Raw genomic sequence first — 18273 nt, 5'->3', positions numbered from 1 at the left:
TGTGTATCATCTGTGTCGTCATGGTAACATGGTAACTGCTCTTGTTTCTGTTGTGTCCTGAGCCAGTGGGAGTATATATATATATTTATATGACAAACATGTGATTTCTGTCGCTTTGATGGGACGTTTCCTATTGAAAAAAGAAATCCCAGTTCTTTATGTCACACTGGAACCAGTCCAGAACTGGAGCAGAGAGTCTGGTAAGCTAACCTGGTAAGCTAGCATGCCACTTTGTGTTTGCAGTGTCTGATTGGTTTTAGAAACGGCGAGTTTGATTGTTTCTGAATGAACTCAGATTGGTTTTGTTTTGGATTCATGTAGTCAGTTTTAAGTCCCATCAGAGTTCTTCAAAGTTGTGGTGGATGTTTAAATGGTTAAATTTGGTTCTGTCAAAGAGTTTTAGTTGCTGTTCATTCGTTGAAGTCTCTTCTTCATTCTGTGGTTTCTGGAGGATAAAGAGTGTTACTGTGACCAATCTCAGCTGCTCCTGCTAGCCGCTAGCTGCTAGCTGGCGGTGTTCCTCCTCCAATGAGACTTTGCAGGTGAGCCATCAGTGTACTGACCACACAGGTAAGGAAAGGACAGAGAGATCACGACGCTTTTAAACGGCTCTGCTCAACATGTGAGGATCCATTGTTGCTCTTTCTTTGCTGTAACTCTGCTGCTGCCGCCTCCACAGCGATGCGTGTTGCATTAACGCCGAGGTGAAGAGTGGGAGGGAGAGGGCAAACCGAGAGGTACGAGAGGATGGAGAGAGCTGCAGAGGAAGAGTGTGTGGGAGACTGAGCAAAGGATGGATAGATAGATAGATAGATAGATAGATAGATAGATAGATAGATAGATAGATAGATAGATAGATAGATAGATAGATAGATAGATAGATAGATAGATAGATAGATAGATAGATAGATAGATAGATAGATAGATAGATAGATAGATAGATAGATGTAAATTGGATCAGAAAATAGAAATGTGGGTGAATAAAGGGTAAGGAAGGGAGACAGAGAAAGAACAGATGGAGATGGAAAGAGGGAATTTTGTGGATCTGGAGCCTTTAAAGCCCTTAAAGCTTCAAATAGGAGGCAGAGAGAAGGAGAGGAAGAGAGGAGCGATGGAGGGAGGCTGAAGGGAGGTAAATAAAAACTGGAAGGGAGAGCAGGAGGAGGAGGGTTTGCGTCGGTGTGTTGGTTGGCAGAGAGCGCTTGTCAAAAAAAGAGAAAGAAAAAAGCTTCCTCTGACAGAAGGCATGATTCACAGCAGAGAGGGAGGGAGAGGAGCGCCAGAAAAACAGAGCGACGGCGGAGGAAGAGGAGCAAGAGGAGGAAGACGAAGAGGATGCAGCAGAGGAGCAGAAGATGCTGAAGACGAGAGCAGAGAGCCGGATTCACAGACGGCTTCAGCGGCCGAGACGACGATGACGACGGCGACGGCAACGGCAAGGTTCAGACTCTTTAATCAATGTGGGGCAGAGGGGGGGGGCTCGGCAGGTGGCGGCGGCAGCAGGAGACGCTCTCTGCTATCAATAGGCTCCTTTAACACAGATGGACTCTTCTGAATCCGCAACAAAATGAATCATTTGAAATGGTTTCCGTTTTAAGGCGATCGTGATTCTACTGCTTCTGAGCGACTTCATCCAACTTTCCTCCTCTCAGATTCTGATGTCATCAGAGGGAATCATCCGTCATTCCAGCTCCCGCTCCGGGATCCAAGCAGCTTCCATTGGAAACTATGTCATCAGGCTTAATCCAACTTCACCCACACACACACACACACACGCACGCACGCCCACACACACAGCTCTGTCAGTGTGTGAACGCGGCTGTAGGTGTTCCTCTAACTTCCTCAAAGTTCCCCACAGGAATCAGCAGGACGTCTAAATTTAGCGCTGCTGTCCAGAGACACGAATGTTGCGATGCGATGTTTAGTTGTTCAGCTGCTGGGATTATGGAGCTTTAGTCATTTGGTAGATGTACAGTTTATTTCAGAAGCGCAACTTCACAGCTAATATCATCTGAAGGAAAATCATCTCAGTTCAATCAGGTTCTGATTGGTTCCAGTTAATCAGTTCAGAAAGATCAATTAGTTCAGCACCACTCCTCTGACCAGCAGGAGGCGCTGGCATCATGTCGTTGACTTTATAGCAATCCCCCATGCTGAGCATGCACGTGGCGACAGTGGAGAGGAAAAACTCCCTGTTAACAGAACCAGAGCCAGAACCGGGCTGAGTACCAGCAGCCACGACCCACTGCAGGTCAGAAATGACAAAGCAGAAGAAGAACCTGATGAAGTTGGATTATTTCTGATGTTCATGACAGTAAAACATTAACAGCAGAAGCATCAGGTGGTGGCAGCATCATGGCAGCCGACACCTCAGGAAGGAACCAGCTAATCAGAACGCAGACCAGCTTCTGAACGTCAGAACAAACAAAACCTGCAGCCTGGTACCAAATGGTTCTGGTTGGAACCTCTGGACCAATCGGGTCTCTGATGGATCTGGAAATTGAGGTTTTCTATGTGAAATTATATTCTGGATTATCAGCGTGCTGTGAATCTAAACAGCAGAACCGGATCTGGTTCTGTTTCCTATCAGAACTCTGCTGCAGCGTTTTGGATCAGATGAAGGATTTTAACTTCCTGATAGTGAAGAGTTCAGCCTGAAGGAACAGATTCATGGATTAGATTATGGATTATCATCTTGTTTATAATTTAGGCAATATCCCAGAGATTAAAGGGCGAACTTGTAGAACAAGCTGGGATAAAATGACATTTCCTGGTTAAAATAACTCAGAGGGTCTTTACTTTGTTACTGGAGGATAATTTAATCCCAGTTCAGAACTAAACCAAGGAGCCAACCTCCTATGGATAATGATCTTTTTAGACTCAATGAGGAAGTAACACTATGAACATCAGTTAGAGAAGGACTAAAGATTAAATTACTCCCTGAGATTCAGAGGAAACAAAACATGCAGGAGATTCCTTGAAGGTTTTTAAAGCTTTGTCTGATAAAAATCTGATAATGACATTTTCTCTCAAGCTTGGAATGCTCAGTGAAAATGAAATGAAAGGTTAATAAAACTGGCCAGACAGCAGGGTTATGGGGAACTTCTGCTATTTCTTCATGCCAAATGTCAGCACGTCTAAAGTGAATTCTCCAAATGAAGCCAATCGAGTCAAAGCTAGCTTCAAAAGCTACATTTAATCTATCACCCTCAGAGTCAACATGCATGTGAAAATCCCCCAGAATAATGATTTGATCAGTATTTACCACCCAATCAAATAAATCTGAGATCTGATCTAAAAACTGAGTGAGGCTTGGTTAGTTTGGGATCTCTTTCCATCAAGTCAACTCCTTCCCCTGAGGGTAAGTTACCCTGGAGCTTTAAAGCACAAAGAGCTCCATTTCTCGGCTTTAATGAGTGAATAATGGGTTGATGTCATCAGGCTTATTCATTTTAAGCTGATCTAACTTTAGTGAGTCTAATTCTGCGATCAATAGGACATGTTGTTCTGTAGAAAAGCAGCTTATTTGGTAGGAAGTTGCTCCACAAGCAGGATTAGCATCTGAAGACTATTTTCATGTGTGAAAGCAGATTTTTAGGAGGGCATCCATAATGTTTCTCTGCTTTGTTTCTTCCTCATGCAGGAGACGTTAATCATCAAACAGCAGCAGAATGAGAGGAGCAGGTCTGACTGGATCCCATCCTTCGTCGTTTCTTCTCCCTCTTTCTGTGGCTCTGAGGCTGACAGACCAAAGTTTTGCTGGAAAGACATTTAACTGGCTCTAATCAGGCAAACGGAACAATACAGAAACAGAATAAATACAAATTCTGTCACAATGTGAGTAAAGTGGAAGAGAAGATGAGCTTTCCAGTGGAAATGAAAAACTGTTTTCAACCTTTTGGAATCTGATTGGAATATTTCTCAATGTAGGATTGTGTTTGGACTTCAGGTCGTTTGTAGTGTCCTCATGTCCTGGAGCCTTTGACAGAAGGATGTCTCCAAACTTAGAGTCTCTTGACTTCTCATGAAAACAACAGGAATATTTCTTAGTTCTTCACTGGAGAACAAGAAGGATTTTCTAAAAGGGGCTTTCATTCCTGCTTTTATGGTCTTTCTAGAGATTGAAGCTGCACATCCTGGACAGTCAGTAGTGGTTTGAAAGGCAGTTCTACTCTTATTTTGTTAATTAAAGACTTCACAATTCACTCTTCAAGCTTTAGACGTGCCTCCCACCAACCCCCTGTACCAATCATGGGCAAGCCTCTCAGCCGCCCTGGGTGTTTCAGGAAGAGCTCCTGCTGCCTGGAGAAACATGGACTTGGGGATGGGGGAGTGGGAGGGCGGGACGTTGGGATGGAAGGGGGTTATGGCGACGGCTACATCCCTCAGCGATCCATTTATGACACCATGTGCATCAATCAGCAGATTGACAGCCATCACCACCACTCCGGGGGGTCGGTGAGGCGGGACGGAGGGGGAGACGGGAGCTTCAGCTACTCCACCAGCGGCTCCCTGAGAGTCAGCAGGTCAGACATGTTTGATCCACAGCCACGCTCCTTAACTCCAAACCCTTCCTTTGTTCGCCGCCTGGATGAGCGAGCCATCTACGATTCCCTCAAGTTGGGAGCGGAGGACATAGACGGATGCCACTCTCCGGGACATTTCAATCGATCCGTCTCTCCCTCTGTGTCCTCCTTTTCTGCTCCAGGAGTGTCTTCCTCATCAAAGAAGCACCACCCTCACCACCACCCTCACTATGGAGACAGCACAAAGAGCAGAGAGAGCCGGCATTCCTGGAAAGCAATGTCATCTTCTAAACCCTTGGAGTGTGTGGAGATTCCTCCAGTGGAGTTGATACAGCGTGGGGGAGGCAGCTACCTGAATCCAGGCCACTACCAGGGACAGGGGCAGTCCTCCTCTCTAACCTCCCCTCTCATCTCACCCTTCTCCGGATCGCCTCTCTCCTCAGGATACCACACTCCAGTGTTCTTCTCCCCAGCCAAACCTCGTCCCAGTCAGAGCCAGAGCCTGCGCTGTTCTCCTCCCCATGTGATGCAGCCCAGGCATTACTCCCAAACCCAGAGCCTGAGGCTGTCCCCACCCCAGGAGCTCAGAAGGTCCCCCTACAGGACTGCACTGGTCCAACTGTCTGCCCATGACCTGGAGCAAGACCTGGGTGAGCGAGGTGGTGGATGGGGCCGCAGCGAGCGCGACAGGGACTGGGAGAGGGAGCGGGAGCGAGAGATGGAGCGAGGTTGGGCCCAGCGCGAGTGGGAGAGAGAGAGGGAGAGGGGCAGGCTGGAGAGGGAGAGAGCCCGAGAGAGGGAGAGAAGGGAGACATCCACTTTCGGGACATTTGGTTATGGCCGACCAGGTCCTCTACGCTCTGACAGAGACTCTGTGTTTATAGAGTCTGAACACGGCTTGGACACAACTCCTCTGCTGCTCCCCCAGCCTTCCCCCTCCCCCTCCCCTAGTGGCGCTCCCAGGATGGGTACTGGAGCAGTGGGCAGGAGCCGAGCTGGGTCAAAGGTCGGCCCGGAAGGGGTTGGTGGAGGAATGCCGCCTAGGTGTGACAGTGGGAGTGTTAGTTTAGTGTTGGTGGACGGTAAATCTGGCTGTGGGCCCAGATTAGTCAGCGAAGTCTTAATGGGAAACATGTCTGAGGTGGAAATGAGAGCGTTAAATCAGGAGCACCATCGAGCCGAAAGCTGGAACAAATATGACGACGGGTCCAGATCCAGTGTGAAGAACCTACCTGAAAAGAGGATGGGCTCTCAGGTGAAAACTCGACCAGGAGGTCGGGATTTGGAGGGAAAAGTGCAGTCAGGGACAGAGAATAAGGAGGGACAGAGAGGGACCTCCACCAAAACTGGTGGAGCTACAAGTAGACAAGAGTGTTTACCTGAACACTCAGGCATGAATGTCGCTGAGAAGATTGTTGGTCCTGCAGACAAAGTTCAGGTTGAAGCGGCTCCTGTTCCTGAAACCAAGCCAGAGTTTGATTCTGGGGGTATAGGACACTTCCAACAGGCAGAGAACAAAGTTGGAACAGAGGTTGAACCTGAATCACAGTCTAATGTTGATTTGACATCTGAATCCAGTGTAAAAGCTAAAGCTGATGCTAAGATTGCTCTTGTTTCTAAGCCCGAAGCAGAAACTAGGGTCAGTCATGGTGAAGTAAAAGAGAGTGAAACTGCCAATCAAGCTGAAAGTACAGGTGAACTTCAGGTAAGGTCCGTGGCAGCAGATAAACCTGAAGCTGCTTCTGCAGAACAAGTAGAGCGAAAGCCTGAGGATTCTGGTAAACCCAAGTCACGTCATTCTGGGAAAAGCTCAAGATCCAAGTCCAAATCATCCAAGTCCTGCTCCAGGTCTCGACCAGGCACAGCCACTGGGCTGCGTCCGGGAGTACTGAGCCCCCGAGAAAGCAAACAGCTGGAAGACTTTGAATCAGCTGGACCACCTGAGGACATCGAGTCCACCTGGCCTCGCAGAATCATAGTCCGAAAGAGGACTGTCCGCCAGGGAGGGGCCCTCCACAATCTTCCTATCCTCCCCCCACTCCCTTCTGTCTTGTCAGCCCTGGAGAAGAGGCATCCACACCTACGGCATGGTTCAGAGAATCCATTATCAAATCTGACAAACCCTATTGTAGGGCGATGCTCACTGAGGGAAGCTGCTCACCCAGAGCCCGGACAGGGGAGCGGTTTGGTAGGCCGAGCATCCCTCAGGGAGCAGAACTTGGAGCACTGGAGAGTCTGCAGAGAGCAAGAGGAACCCAGGAGGTCTAGAAGTCGGGAGAAACAAGGGGGAGAGAGTAGGGACAAGGCAGAGAAAGAGGAAAAGAAAGGAAAGGAAGAGAAGAGAGAAGAAACCCTGAAGAATGAGAATATAGTTGTAGAGGAAACCAAACAAGATAAAGCAAAGATAAACATGGAAGAAAATCTCCAAACAGATGTTGCTAAAAACAAGGAAGAGGAAAAAAAGATGGATCTTGAAGTAAAGCCTGAACAAGTGGAGGATCGAGGGATAAAAATTAAAGTTGGTCCAAAAGAGGAGGTAGTAGCAAAACTACACACAGAGAAACTGGAGGTGGATGGCCAACAAGGAGTAACTCTTGGAGAGGAAGGAGGGGAGGAGGGTTGGGATGCGGTTCTTGACATGGTTAACACTCTTTGGGATAATGACTGGGAAAAAGGGGAAGCAGGTGGAGAAGAAGTAGGAGATCCAGATTCCCCTTTAGGCTCCCTGCAGCGATGGCCTCTCCTCAGGCCACCCATCGGCTTTGGGGGCTCTCATCCTCCCTCCTCAGCAGCCTCAGAGCTCAGCCTGACAGAGTTGGAGAGGAGGGCCCGGGAGTTGGACTCAGACCTGGAACACCTGGATCTGTCGCAGCCCCAAAGGGATGTGTACCAATCACTGCTGGAACCAGGAAAGGAACGAGGAGACATGTACCAAACACATCCCGGGCCACAAAGAGACAAAGCTGCCCTTCACACAGGTACCGCAGATGTAACATATCTATGGTTGAGTTCAGTCTTCCTACATTTGATATAATCTGTCCTGTTTAGCCTTCATTTAGCCAGAAGATCCACTCAAGGTTTACCTTCATTTCGGTTTGTCATCTCAATGCACTTTGCAAGACTAAAGGCTCCCACATTCTTGGGCTTACCGAGCAAATTTTGTCAGATACGCAGACTCTGCAGATGTTGCCTTCACACGGTTGAGATTCCATAGTGAAGAGTACTGATTACCTAGATTTTGCTTGACGAATTCCTTCATTACCTACAATTCAAATGGATGCTTGGTGAGCTAGCTGGGCACTTAGACACTTCTTCTCCACCAGGGCAGCCACTGGACAGAGCTGCAGCCTTAGATGCTGTCCATCCTTTGACTAGTTGTGCCAACCCTCAAACTTATCTCAGTGTTGCATATTAAACGGTTCAAAGTGAACACCATTTCCCACCGACACTGGGACACGTCCACGGTCATAAATAAATACCTTGTGTCAGCCTTGAATCCACATTGACTCCGCTACTAATACCGCAGATCTTTCTTAGAGTGAAGCACGCCTCAGTATGTGGAAGCCTTAACCTCATATCTCATACAGATCCATGAAATTGTAGTTATAAAACAATCAAATTCAGCAGATTATTAGTGGCAGGTGGTAAAAGGTTCTCAATGTAAGAAAGCACAATCAATTGACTCAGCAATTCCTCCTGAGAAAGCATGAGGTAACAGTAGGAAGGAATGACTCCCTCTATGCCATTCTGGCCAAGATGGTGAGGAATGGTGAGGAATGTTCCCCGGGCCAGTGATACCATCCCCCATCCCCAGATGGTACTAACATCTTAGTACCATCTCCCCCAGATACCCTGCTACCCTGAAAAGGGGCTATAGACAATGATTGAATGGATAGATGCAGATACTAATTGACCTGGGATTGATTAATCAACCTGACCAAAGATGTTTGCTACTCTATCTCACGCAGAGCCTGGAGACATAAGAACATTTGTGTAATTAAAAGGTGTTGAATCGTGGGGCATGCTGTGGTGGCCTAGGGGATAGCGCAACCCACATTTGGAGGCCTTGAGTCCTCAACGCAGCTGACATTTGCCGCTTGTCTTCCCCCCTCTCTTTCCCCCTTTCCTGTCAGCCTACTATCATATAAGGAGCCCACAAAAAGACCCCCTGGTGGAAAAAAAAGGTGTTGAATCAATTAATACTAATGTAATCATCATACAGCCAAATTAAATAAAATATATCAACCTGATTACAAGTTACGTCAGCAACTATAGGTCAGCAACAGTCTGAAGAGACAGATCTGATCATTTGATTTTTTTTATGCAAAAGTTGCTTCTTCATCATGATAAGTCAAATAGCAATATATCACATGAGCTAATGTTTTTTAAATACATTTTGCTATTGACTAAATAAATAAACTGACATCATTTGTAAAATGATGATTTTCAGCATTTTCTGCCTCAGTTTAAACTGGACATGTGAGGCTTTTATGACATTGCTGTTCAACTACATGGATCAGATACATTCAGTCACACTGTACTCTGCAACCATGTTGGAGAAAAAGTTCAGTATTTCTATATTAAACAGTTTCTGTCCTTTATTTCTACATTCAACCTCTCTGTCACTTTTGGGAGTTTTTCATCCTCCACTGAAATAAATTGTGTATTGATAAAGTATCTTGCTCTAACTGCTTACACCCCCAATCCAAATGATGCATAATTAACCATGGTGACTTTTTGGATCAACATCATGTTGCCGTAGCAACAATAACATTGTTTTTCCTGCCAGTTTGCTAGGATATGTCATCACAGCACAGATAGCCTCAGGTTTCTGAAAGTTTATTTTGAAAAGCAGAGAACAATGTTATGCTGCTGTTATCTGGCAGAACCGGAACCTATCTGCTGATCGGTTATGATTGATCGAGTAATAGGATAAAAAACAATTATAAAATAAAATATTGGTAAATCTAGTATCACAGCAGTATCAGATATCAATATCAGTCCAATTTTTCATATTTGAGCTTCAAAGTTAATTTTCTGTAGTTTAGAAATTAACCTGTAAGAATAACAGCTCACTTTCTAAGTTAACCTGAAGAAAAGTTAAATAAAAATCTGAAATTATCTTCAAGTTATCAATAAAGAGGCAGGCTCACAAATACGCTTATAAAAATGTCATTGATCCAGCTTTTCGTTTATCTATTAATCTCCAGTCAGTTTAACACATAAACTCTCGCCTTGCCCAAACATCTATAGCTTTTCAGTCAATATTAGCGACGGGATTTGACTCTTTCACAGAAACTCGTCAACCAGCCATGTATCGCCACGATGCGCTCCGCCACCCATTTATTGCTACCGGGATGATATGAAATTTATTGTGTGGTTCGTCTGTAAAGTTACACTTACACTGTAAGCATCAACTACTCAGCTGCCCGCCGTGTTCAGTCTATCTGCTCACCTGTATAAATACACCTGCAGCTCTTCCTGCCGTTCGGAGAAAGGCTGCTGTACTCCAGGCATCGTGCCAGTCATTTTAAGGATGCTTATTGGTCCCCCAAAACCGATGAAAACCCGGGCGTTATAATCAATCAATAAAATCCCCACGGGCCGAACTTGAAAATTGGACGTTATTCAGCTAGCACTTTGCTTCTGTCAACAACTGAGAGGGAGAAGTGAGAGCGCTGTGCAACGCAAATAATGACATGGCCAGAAAACGGTGCGCTAAATAATCAAACATAGTTTAACGAAGCTCAGAGGCTCAGAGGATACATTTCGAGAAACTCGAATCATTCAATGAATCGATTCAGCCCTACTACAATCAATCAATTTTTGTTGTCATTGTACAAAAGGACAATGACAGTTCAGCCCATCCCAAGAAAAGTCAAATAATTAATGTGACAGTGTGTAGACGGGTGCCTGAGGCTGCAGCCACAGGGCGCCATGGCTGGTGGGGGTCCCAGCACAGACCGCCCAGGTGAGCGACGTGGCCGCATGGCGCATTGCATCAACCAGGTCACTGTACCAGGGAAAAGGCTGAGGGGAACAAGTTGAAGGAGGAGTCATGACCATCCATCCGTCTGTCCGTCCATCCGTCCGTCCATCCAGTCATTTGGTCAGGGTTCTAATGAAACCCATCAGGTGAACCCTGAGCTGTCTGGTTCTCATGTGTCTCCTGCTTGCTTGTGCTATCAGGCGTTAGCAGCAGATCCCAGGTCAGTCTGGAGCTGAATGCGATGACGCCAACCGACACCGACAGGTCAACTAGTGACTGGTCAACTAAATCTGCCAGCACCACCACTGCTGGACCAAGGTAATTTCTGAACAAAGATTGTTTTTGTCAGGTACTCTGTCGGAAATATTTTTTCGCAAATGTTTTCATCTTGCATTGTTTTGCATCTGTTGTAATTAGAATTCTGGAATATTGATTTCTCACACTGAAAAATACAGAAACATAAGGAAGCTAAACATGGCGCCTTGAGGCACACCACAAATTTAGCTGAAAGGTTCTAACAGTGTTCTTCAAAAAGTATTCTTCTCAGACTAATATTGAAGATGCTTCAGTTATGACAAAAACAGGTTTTCAGTGTTTTCCTGTTTGGACAGTAAACAACAACATCCACCAATGTGCCAGGCCCGCAGCTCCTGGGACGTGGACATGTCCCAGGGTGGACATGACGTCTGGTTATGCTGCAGACTGTTAGGGTCTAGTAGAGAAGTTTTGGGTCCAGTAAAGTTCTGGTTCCAGGAGATATCACCCTTCTGATTAGATACTTGACAGGAAGTTCCTGATTTGCTGTATCTGCAGCGTTTCTGTTCATTTGGCAAAATGAGGAAATAACACTGAAGTTAATTTCAATGCCACAATAAGCGACTTTGAAATGATGGGATGTCTGTAAAAATCCCTTCTTAACCCTGCAGGAAGAGCTTAGATGAGTCAGCCTGCCTGTTGCTTGAATGGGCAGTCAGAAGCATGGTTCATATTGTTCTGGGAACGTTTATCCAGAACAAAATGAAGAATATGAACAGGTGTCAGAAGCAGGTGGACTGATACACACATAGGAAAGTCAGAGGAAAGTGGTTGAATCTGCAGCGGTTGGGGAAGGACTGCCTGAAAAATGGGCTTGGTGGCAATCAGCCTCCTGATAAGCGCGCTACAAGTGGCTAATGAAGGCAGACACATGTCAAAGCCACTCTACCAGGTGCTGCTGATCAGTTATCTTTCTACCTGAGCATGACATCGCCAAGATGAAAGCATGGCCTTTGCCTCACTAAGTAGGTTGGTACTTTTCTGTCGGCCCAGTGGACTCATCGACTGCTTTGTGTTTTCTCTCCAGCTCCTATAAGGAGGACAGCTCTCCGGACTCCAACCTGACGCTGGAGTCTGACTCCAGTGGCGTCTTTCTCTCCTTATCCAATCAGAGCCAGGAGGATGGCGGCTCTGATAGCGACCAGCCAATCAGCGACTCTGAACTGGGCAGCAGCAACACTTCGCTAGAGAAAGATATGGATGATGGAGGCTTGAAGGAGTGGGGAAGGGAGGAGAGCTCCGAGCTTCAGTGGTGCTACCCTTCACTGCTCAACACACCGTCCTACGAAGACGTGGACGGACACGGTGGCGGTGACGACTCAGGGTGCGGAGACGCCGGCGTGGATCAGGACGACCCTCCAGCAGAGCAACCTGACATAAAGGCCTCGTTCACTGCCCCCCAGAGGCAGGAAGCGCCGCCTAGGAAGAAAGTAACCGTGATGGGGATGGATCCGCCCCTTCCCCTTTCTCCTTCCAAGCAACAAATCAAACACCTTCTAGATCCGTACCAGAAGCCGCTGAGAAGCTCAGGCCTGGACTGCGGGGATGTGGATCCCTTCGTCCAATCAGACAGCTTCGTCTACCTCGCCGTGTCTGCAAGACCTCCGCCCAAAGGTGAAGCCGCCAGACTTAAAGAGATTTCTACCCATGATGCAAAGCAGCACACCATCCAGAAACAAGCAGGAAGCACCGAAGCTGAGCGACCCACCACAGACCCCAAGATGGCCGCCATTGCTCCTCAGAAACCAGAGGAGGGAGACTTCCTCTGCACCGACAGCTTCGTCTACCTGGCTGCTCCGGCATGCCTCCTGCTGGGCCCCGCTGGAACTGCACCGTACGGTGGCAAGTAGGTAGAGGCATCCAACCACATCCATCTGAACATCCATCCAACCATCATCCATCTGAACATCCATCTAAACATCCATCCAACCATCATCCATCTGAACATCCATCCAACCATCATCCATCTGAACATCCATCCAACCATCATCCATCTGAACATCCATCCAACCATCATCCATCTGAACATCCATCCAACCATCATCCATCTGAACATCCATCCATCCATGGAAAAAGTTTCTTTGATTCTTTTTTCTGAATCCTTCCAGGGACTCGGATTCTGAGAGTTCTGGTTCTGGTCCAGTTGATGTCTCGGTTCTGGGATGCGGCTCAGTGGCCGGGGACAGCGACTGGGACTCGGACCTGTCTGACTCCGATCCCAGTCGCTCCTCCAGGTCTGCCGGCCGGTCCCGGAGAGCCCCCGCCGGGTCAGACTGGGACGTGTTCGGAGAAGCGGCCGAGCCTGAGGTTCTGGGAGAGCTGTTCACAGAGCCGGACAGACACGGCTGTGGGAGGTCCGGGAAACTCCCCGGCAGCCCTGCAGAGACAGAAACTCGGCCCGAGTCTCCAACAGCGAAGACAGAGACGTCTTCAGAGCAGCAGTCCACCAAGAAGGTGACCTGGCAGTTCAAACCAGCCCAGAGGTCCGTCTGCACCGGAAGCAGGAAGGAGAAGGACCCGCTACAACTCCCAGAAACCGGAGGAGGGGACAGACACCGACTCTCCCCTTCCTCCTCATCGTCTTCGTCTCCATCCTCATCGTCGTCAGGGTGATTCCTGACAGGTAGAAAGTACCGGCTGATCTTGTTGCTGTTGCTGCGGTTGCCTTCTCCAGCCTTGTACAAGCTGCATTAGAGTTGTTGCTTTTCCTTAGACTAGCCCACAGATTCTCATGTATAGATAGTGGACTCGGTTCTGGCCCGGTTCTGGGACAACAGGGTGAGAACATTTATCTTAATTTCTTTTCTTAAAGGTTGTTTGGACTCAGTTCTGGTGAATGAATGGAAACCCAAACAACTTCCGGGGCGATACCGATCCTCTTTACTCTGCTTCTCATGTTGACTGTGTCTTTTATAATCATATTCCACTTTACAGTATTTAATAGTGTTTCAATAATATATTTTGATCTTTGAGATATAGATAAATATACGTATATATAGCTGTAATGATTGTGCGCAGAGGATGTTTCTTCTTCTTCTAGACTCAGATAATGAATGTTGTCATGGAGCAAACCGCTTTCTGCTGTTTATCTGCGGCCATATTTAGCAGAATGCAGCCGGATTCTGATAGAAACGGTTCTGGATGTGGCTCAGTCCGGTCCATTTTCATGTTTTCACAGCTTTTGTTACATAAGCCTTCTGCAAGTTAGGCATTATATCAATAATAATACAGAGTTAAACTCATCTGCTTCTGTCATGGTTCACATTAGTCCAGACCCGGTTCCGAATGCATCCAGCTTTTCTCTGATCCACAGAGGCTCACATATATACATACACCCAGCCAAACCTTTCAGATGCAGTGCTGGAGGCTCAAAGTTCATGAGTGAGAGCGGCTGGTCGCTAGGCTAACCCTAGCCTGCAGCAAACAAGATTGGTTCTTAAACATGGTCAGAACTGAGCAGAACCAGAGAAAGTCCGTTCATTTCTAGATTCCAGCATCACCAGTTCAACGGGTAGATGTGTCACCTCATCCGGCCCCTCTGATCGAAGGTCTAACTGGGAGTCCCTGCAGTGCTGAACTGGACCAGCAGAGTGGACTGGATGTCCAGCAGGACATGTTGGTTCCAGCAGAACCAACATGTCCTGCTGGAGATGTTGGTTCTCCAGCAGGACAATGGGTCCAAACTGGTTCTATGGGAGAAATCAGGAAGCTTCTGGGATGACCTGGAGGTGGTTCTGTTTCCTTCTGCTGACACTTTGGGTCAGACGGCTGAGGTCAAAGCTTTGGGACTCGTATTCCAAAGAAGAAACTGATGAACCACAGAAACTGCTGGGTCAATGGTTGCCATGGTGATACCTGCCAGCCAGTCTTAAACAGCGAGAATCAGAACCTTCCGTGGTCCAAACATGAACAAACAGGTTCAGTTTCTACAGAACCAATTAGTGGGCGTGTCTTTGCTCTCTGGGTTCTGATTGGACAGAAATCAGGAAGTCCTCTAGCAGTGAAAATGAAACAGAAACATGACTTATGAAGGTTCTGGTGGTGTTGCCTGGTGAGTTGCTGCTCAGGGTGAGATTAGCATAGTTCCTGTTTCGACAGCAAATGGAAACAAAAGTCTCAATTTTCTCTGACTGAATGTAAAAAGCTTGAACAGAAAAAGAGACTAATGGCGTTTTATTTGGAGCAGCGAAGTCGGGTATCAGTGTCTGGTGATTCATCCAGGTAGCAGTCCAGAGACTTAATAAATCGTCACGCTGTGAAGGGTTTAAAAGCTGCTTAATGATGTAAGGGCTGCTCCAGTTCTGACCAGCATTCTTCCTCCAGTACTCCATTCTCCCCAACAACCGCCATGAGTGAGCCAGGCAGTGATTGTGCAAGTCCCACTTTCTCCACATAATGAGCGCATGTTTGGTTCATGAAGCTTTAGCTGCAGCTTGTCGCTCTGCCAATGCGCCTCCAGTCCGTTGCCGATTAGTTTCCTCTCAACAATAAGAAGCGTGGCTCCAAAGAGTCACTGAAGGCTAATGCTGCTCCAGTTCATGTGCGGGTTGAAAGAGAAGCTGAAACAGTCTGACAGCAGTGGCTGTCAGTGATTCTCTTCTTCATTTAGCTCACACACAGAGAAATAGCAAGCTGCAGACGCAGCTAATGATCATGGAACAACATGATCATGTTGGTCGTCAGCAACTGGAGAAAGCAGTTGCTGATCACCCCTAACCTTCACCCTATTGAACACGATCTGCAGACTTCAGATGTTTTGTGCTGATAGATGACTCACATGATGACAAAACTTCATGCTAACAAACAACACCTGGCCTTAGCCATTGAGTCGCTGCTCCAGCCATCGGGGCGTGTGGCTCAGCTGGTGCTGTGTCCTCTTCCTTCAGCTTTAGCTTCATTCCTTCTCCTTAAATCCAGGCTTCCAGTCATCTGTCCTCCCTTTCTGTTTAATACTGCAGCGCTCCTCACCTTCACTGCAGAGCAGATCTTTGCAGTGAAGGAGGTTAAATATTAGCTGCAAATTCAATCAAAGACCCCCATCATCAAGAAAACTATGCGACTACTGAACCAGACAGTGCTGCGTTAGCTTCCATACATGGTGTTCAAATTAATCATCTGCTTTCATTTATTTATATGTTTTACTTGCCAGCTCTGAAATATGACGATGTTTGTTCTGTAAAGTTGTGCCTGTTTGCATTTAATCGACAGTACGGGATGTTTTAGAGCTGCCAGTAAACTACAGATGCACCATGCAGCCTGTGGGATGTATGGAAAGCCATGTGGCTCACAATTCATCCACTTGTCAACAGCTGGTGGAGTCTGCTAGAGGCGGATAAACATCCTTTAGTTGTGTGGAAGTGGAACTGCTGGGAGTAAGTGCAACAAAAACTGGAATTTCCAGAAAACTCCGGTTCTTGTTGTGGGTCGGATAAAGCTGCTTCAGGACGCTAATTAAAGCTCTCTGCCAATGATTTTAGCTTCTTAATGTCCAAAAAGAAAGAAAAAAAAGCATTCTTCATTAATTTCTATTTGCTGACCCTGGGCTTCACGCTGCATGGCACATATACTGTTATACCACAGAAGAAGAGTTTCACGTTTAAAGCAGCTGAGATGCCAGTACACAGCAGTTCAGCTGTTTCTCATTTGATCAGTAAAATTAGTCCAAATAGGTCTGATTTTTACCCAAAAGTCTTGTTATTATGCCAAAGTGCAGTCCTGGATGTCACTGATCAATAATCCGCTGCAACTAATCCCAACTATAAACTTGAAAGTCTTGGATTTCCTAAAATCCAAACTGTTATTTATGAATCAGGACTAAATGTTTTAAAAGTTCCTGTATAGAACCCTTCATGTAGAACCCACCTTGTAGATCCTCTACAAGGTCTCAGACATTTGGGAATCAGCGGGCGATTTGATAACTTGCTTTTAATTTCTTCATGTAATCTGTATGAACCTTAGAGCGCTCCAGTCAGATGAGCGGATGAATCAATAAACTGTGGTAAGACATCTAGTTTCACTGTGACAGACTTTGGACAAACGGCCAATCACATTCTACTGAATGTTTTTGTACAATTTTGCTGATCACTGTTGAAGCTTTGTGGTGATGAACAGTCCAGACCCTGGATGCATTTTCAAGGGGACACAAATAAGAATTATGTGAAAATCGTTTTTTTCTGTGTGCCATTTTTCCACAATTAGTTGGAACGCATTAATGTTCAAATAAAGAATGAACTTTCTTCTGCCTGGTTGTCTCTTTCACTTCTTCATCATATTTTAATTGAAACCAAGCAGCTAAATGTCCGGTTTAGTTGTATTTGCAACTTACACTTGCAGCATTGGTTGCTCTAAAAGTAAGGCTAACTAAGCATTAGCACAGTTAGCATGCAATTCTTTTCTTGTTTTAATTTATCAATTCTAAGAAATTAGGCTATGAAAATTTTGATAAAAATCTTCCAAGTCTTAAAGCTAATTGCTAACTTCACCACTAGTAGCGTTAACAGCTGTAGTTAGCTGCTGTGGTTAGCTTCAGCAGAAAATTGGAGCACAATCTGTGTTGTAATTTGCACCTCATCTTTCAAATTTGTATTACTTAGTCCCAACAGCAACACATTTCAATATAGTTTTTCTAAAGGTTTCTTGAAATGCTTTAAAATTTTCCACGACAGAAAGTCAAAGAATTTTAGAATTAGTGATGTTGCTAAATTGTGGGGGTTTTTTAGCTGGTAATGTAAACATCTACCAAGCATGTTTACTCTTAATACTGGAGAGAAGACAAAACGACGAGCCTTCCTGAAGGAAAAACAGGTGAAACCATGGCAACACAGCCAGAAATGTCGAGGACTAATAAAACCTGCTCTGAAAGGAAGATCTTTGAAAGGGTATTTGGACTAGTCCCATGTTCGCTAACTAGAGCCCGAATCATCAGCTGTTTAGGGCGCTGAAGCGTTTCACACATTGCGAATTATCTGACACCGTCAGTTTAACTGTAGCCTGGTAAGAAATATGTCAGAAACTCACCAACACCACAATAATGGCTGTTTTACGACACAGAGGAAAACTAGTGACTCCATGAAGATCTGGCATCACCGTTTATTTTCATGCTGGAAGCTCTGGACCAGAACCGGACCGACTCTCTGCTGGCCCCTGCTGCCACCGGAGTGTTAGACGGTCTGTGGGGGGATGTAGGTCTGTCCGTCTATTTCAGGCTGATTAATTGGAGCGCTGTGAATGAGGCCAGAGCGAGAGACAAGCTGCCATGATGAATACTTTATCTGTGAGCCAGTTCCCGCGGCGCCGCGGGGTTCTGCTGGTTTACTGGGCCGGATCACCCAGTTATCACCAGTCAAGACTGGTTCTGGATTGGCTTCCTGTCCTACTAAAACACAACATGTTGCGTTAGTGTGCATCATGTTAATCATGATTCCAGGTGATACTGGTTGATCG

At 46.3% G+C, this 18273-nt stretch overlaps 1 protein-coding gene across 3 annotated transcripts; it reads left to right on the top strand.

Annotated features, from left to right (window-relative positions):
- Nucleotides 1–753: 753 nt before the first annotated feature.
- On the top strand, nucleotides 754–17071 carry LOC122845719. Of its 3 annotated transcripts, XM_044142100.1 has the most exons (6): nucleotides 754–1440; nucleotides 1599–3361; nucleotides 3644–7504; nucleotides 10716–10833; nucleotides 11858–12676; nucleotides 12939–17071. In XM_044142100.1, exons 3-6 carry the CDS (start codon nucleotides 4252–4254, stop codon nucleotides 13441–13443), a joined length of 4695 nt encoding a protein of 1564 aa, XP_043998035.1. In that variant the 5' UTR covers nucleotides 754–1440; nucleotides 1599–3361; nucleotides 3644–4251; the 3' UTR covers nucleotides 13444–17071. The 3 variants fall into 3 exon arrangements, with proteins under 3 accessions (XP_043998035.1, XP_043998032.1, XP_043998033.1); XM_044142097.1 differs by lacking the exon at nucleotides 1599–3361; XM_044142098.1 differs by lacking the exon at nucleotides 754–1440 and having other exon boundaries at nucleotides 1495–3361.
- Nucleotides 17072–18273: the final 1202 nt, after the last annotated feature.

This window comes from Gambusia affinis, linkage group LG16, assembly GCF_019740435.1.
Source record: "Gambusia affinis linkage group LG16, SWU_Gaff_1.0, whole genome shotgun sequence".
Lineage (NCBI taxonomy): Eukaryota > Metazoa > Chordata > Actinopteri > Cyprinodontiformes > Poeciliidae > Gambusia > Gambusia affinis.
Note: the sequence above shows the minus strand (reverse complement) of the source record. Positions and strands in the feature narration are given on the sequence as shown.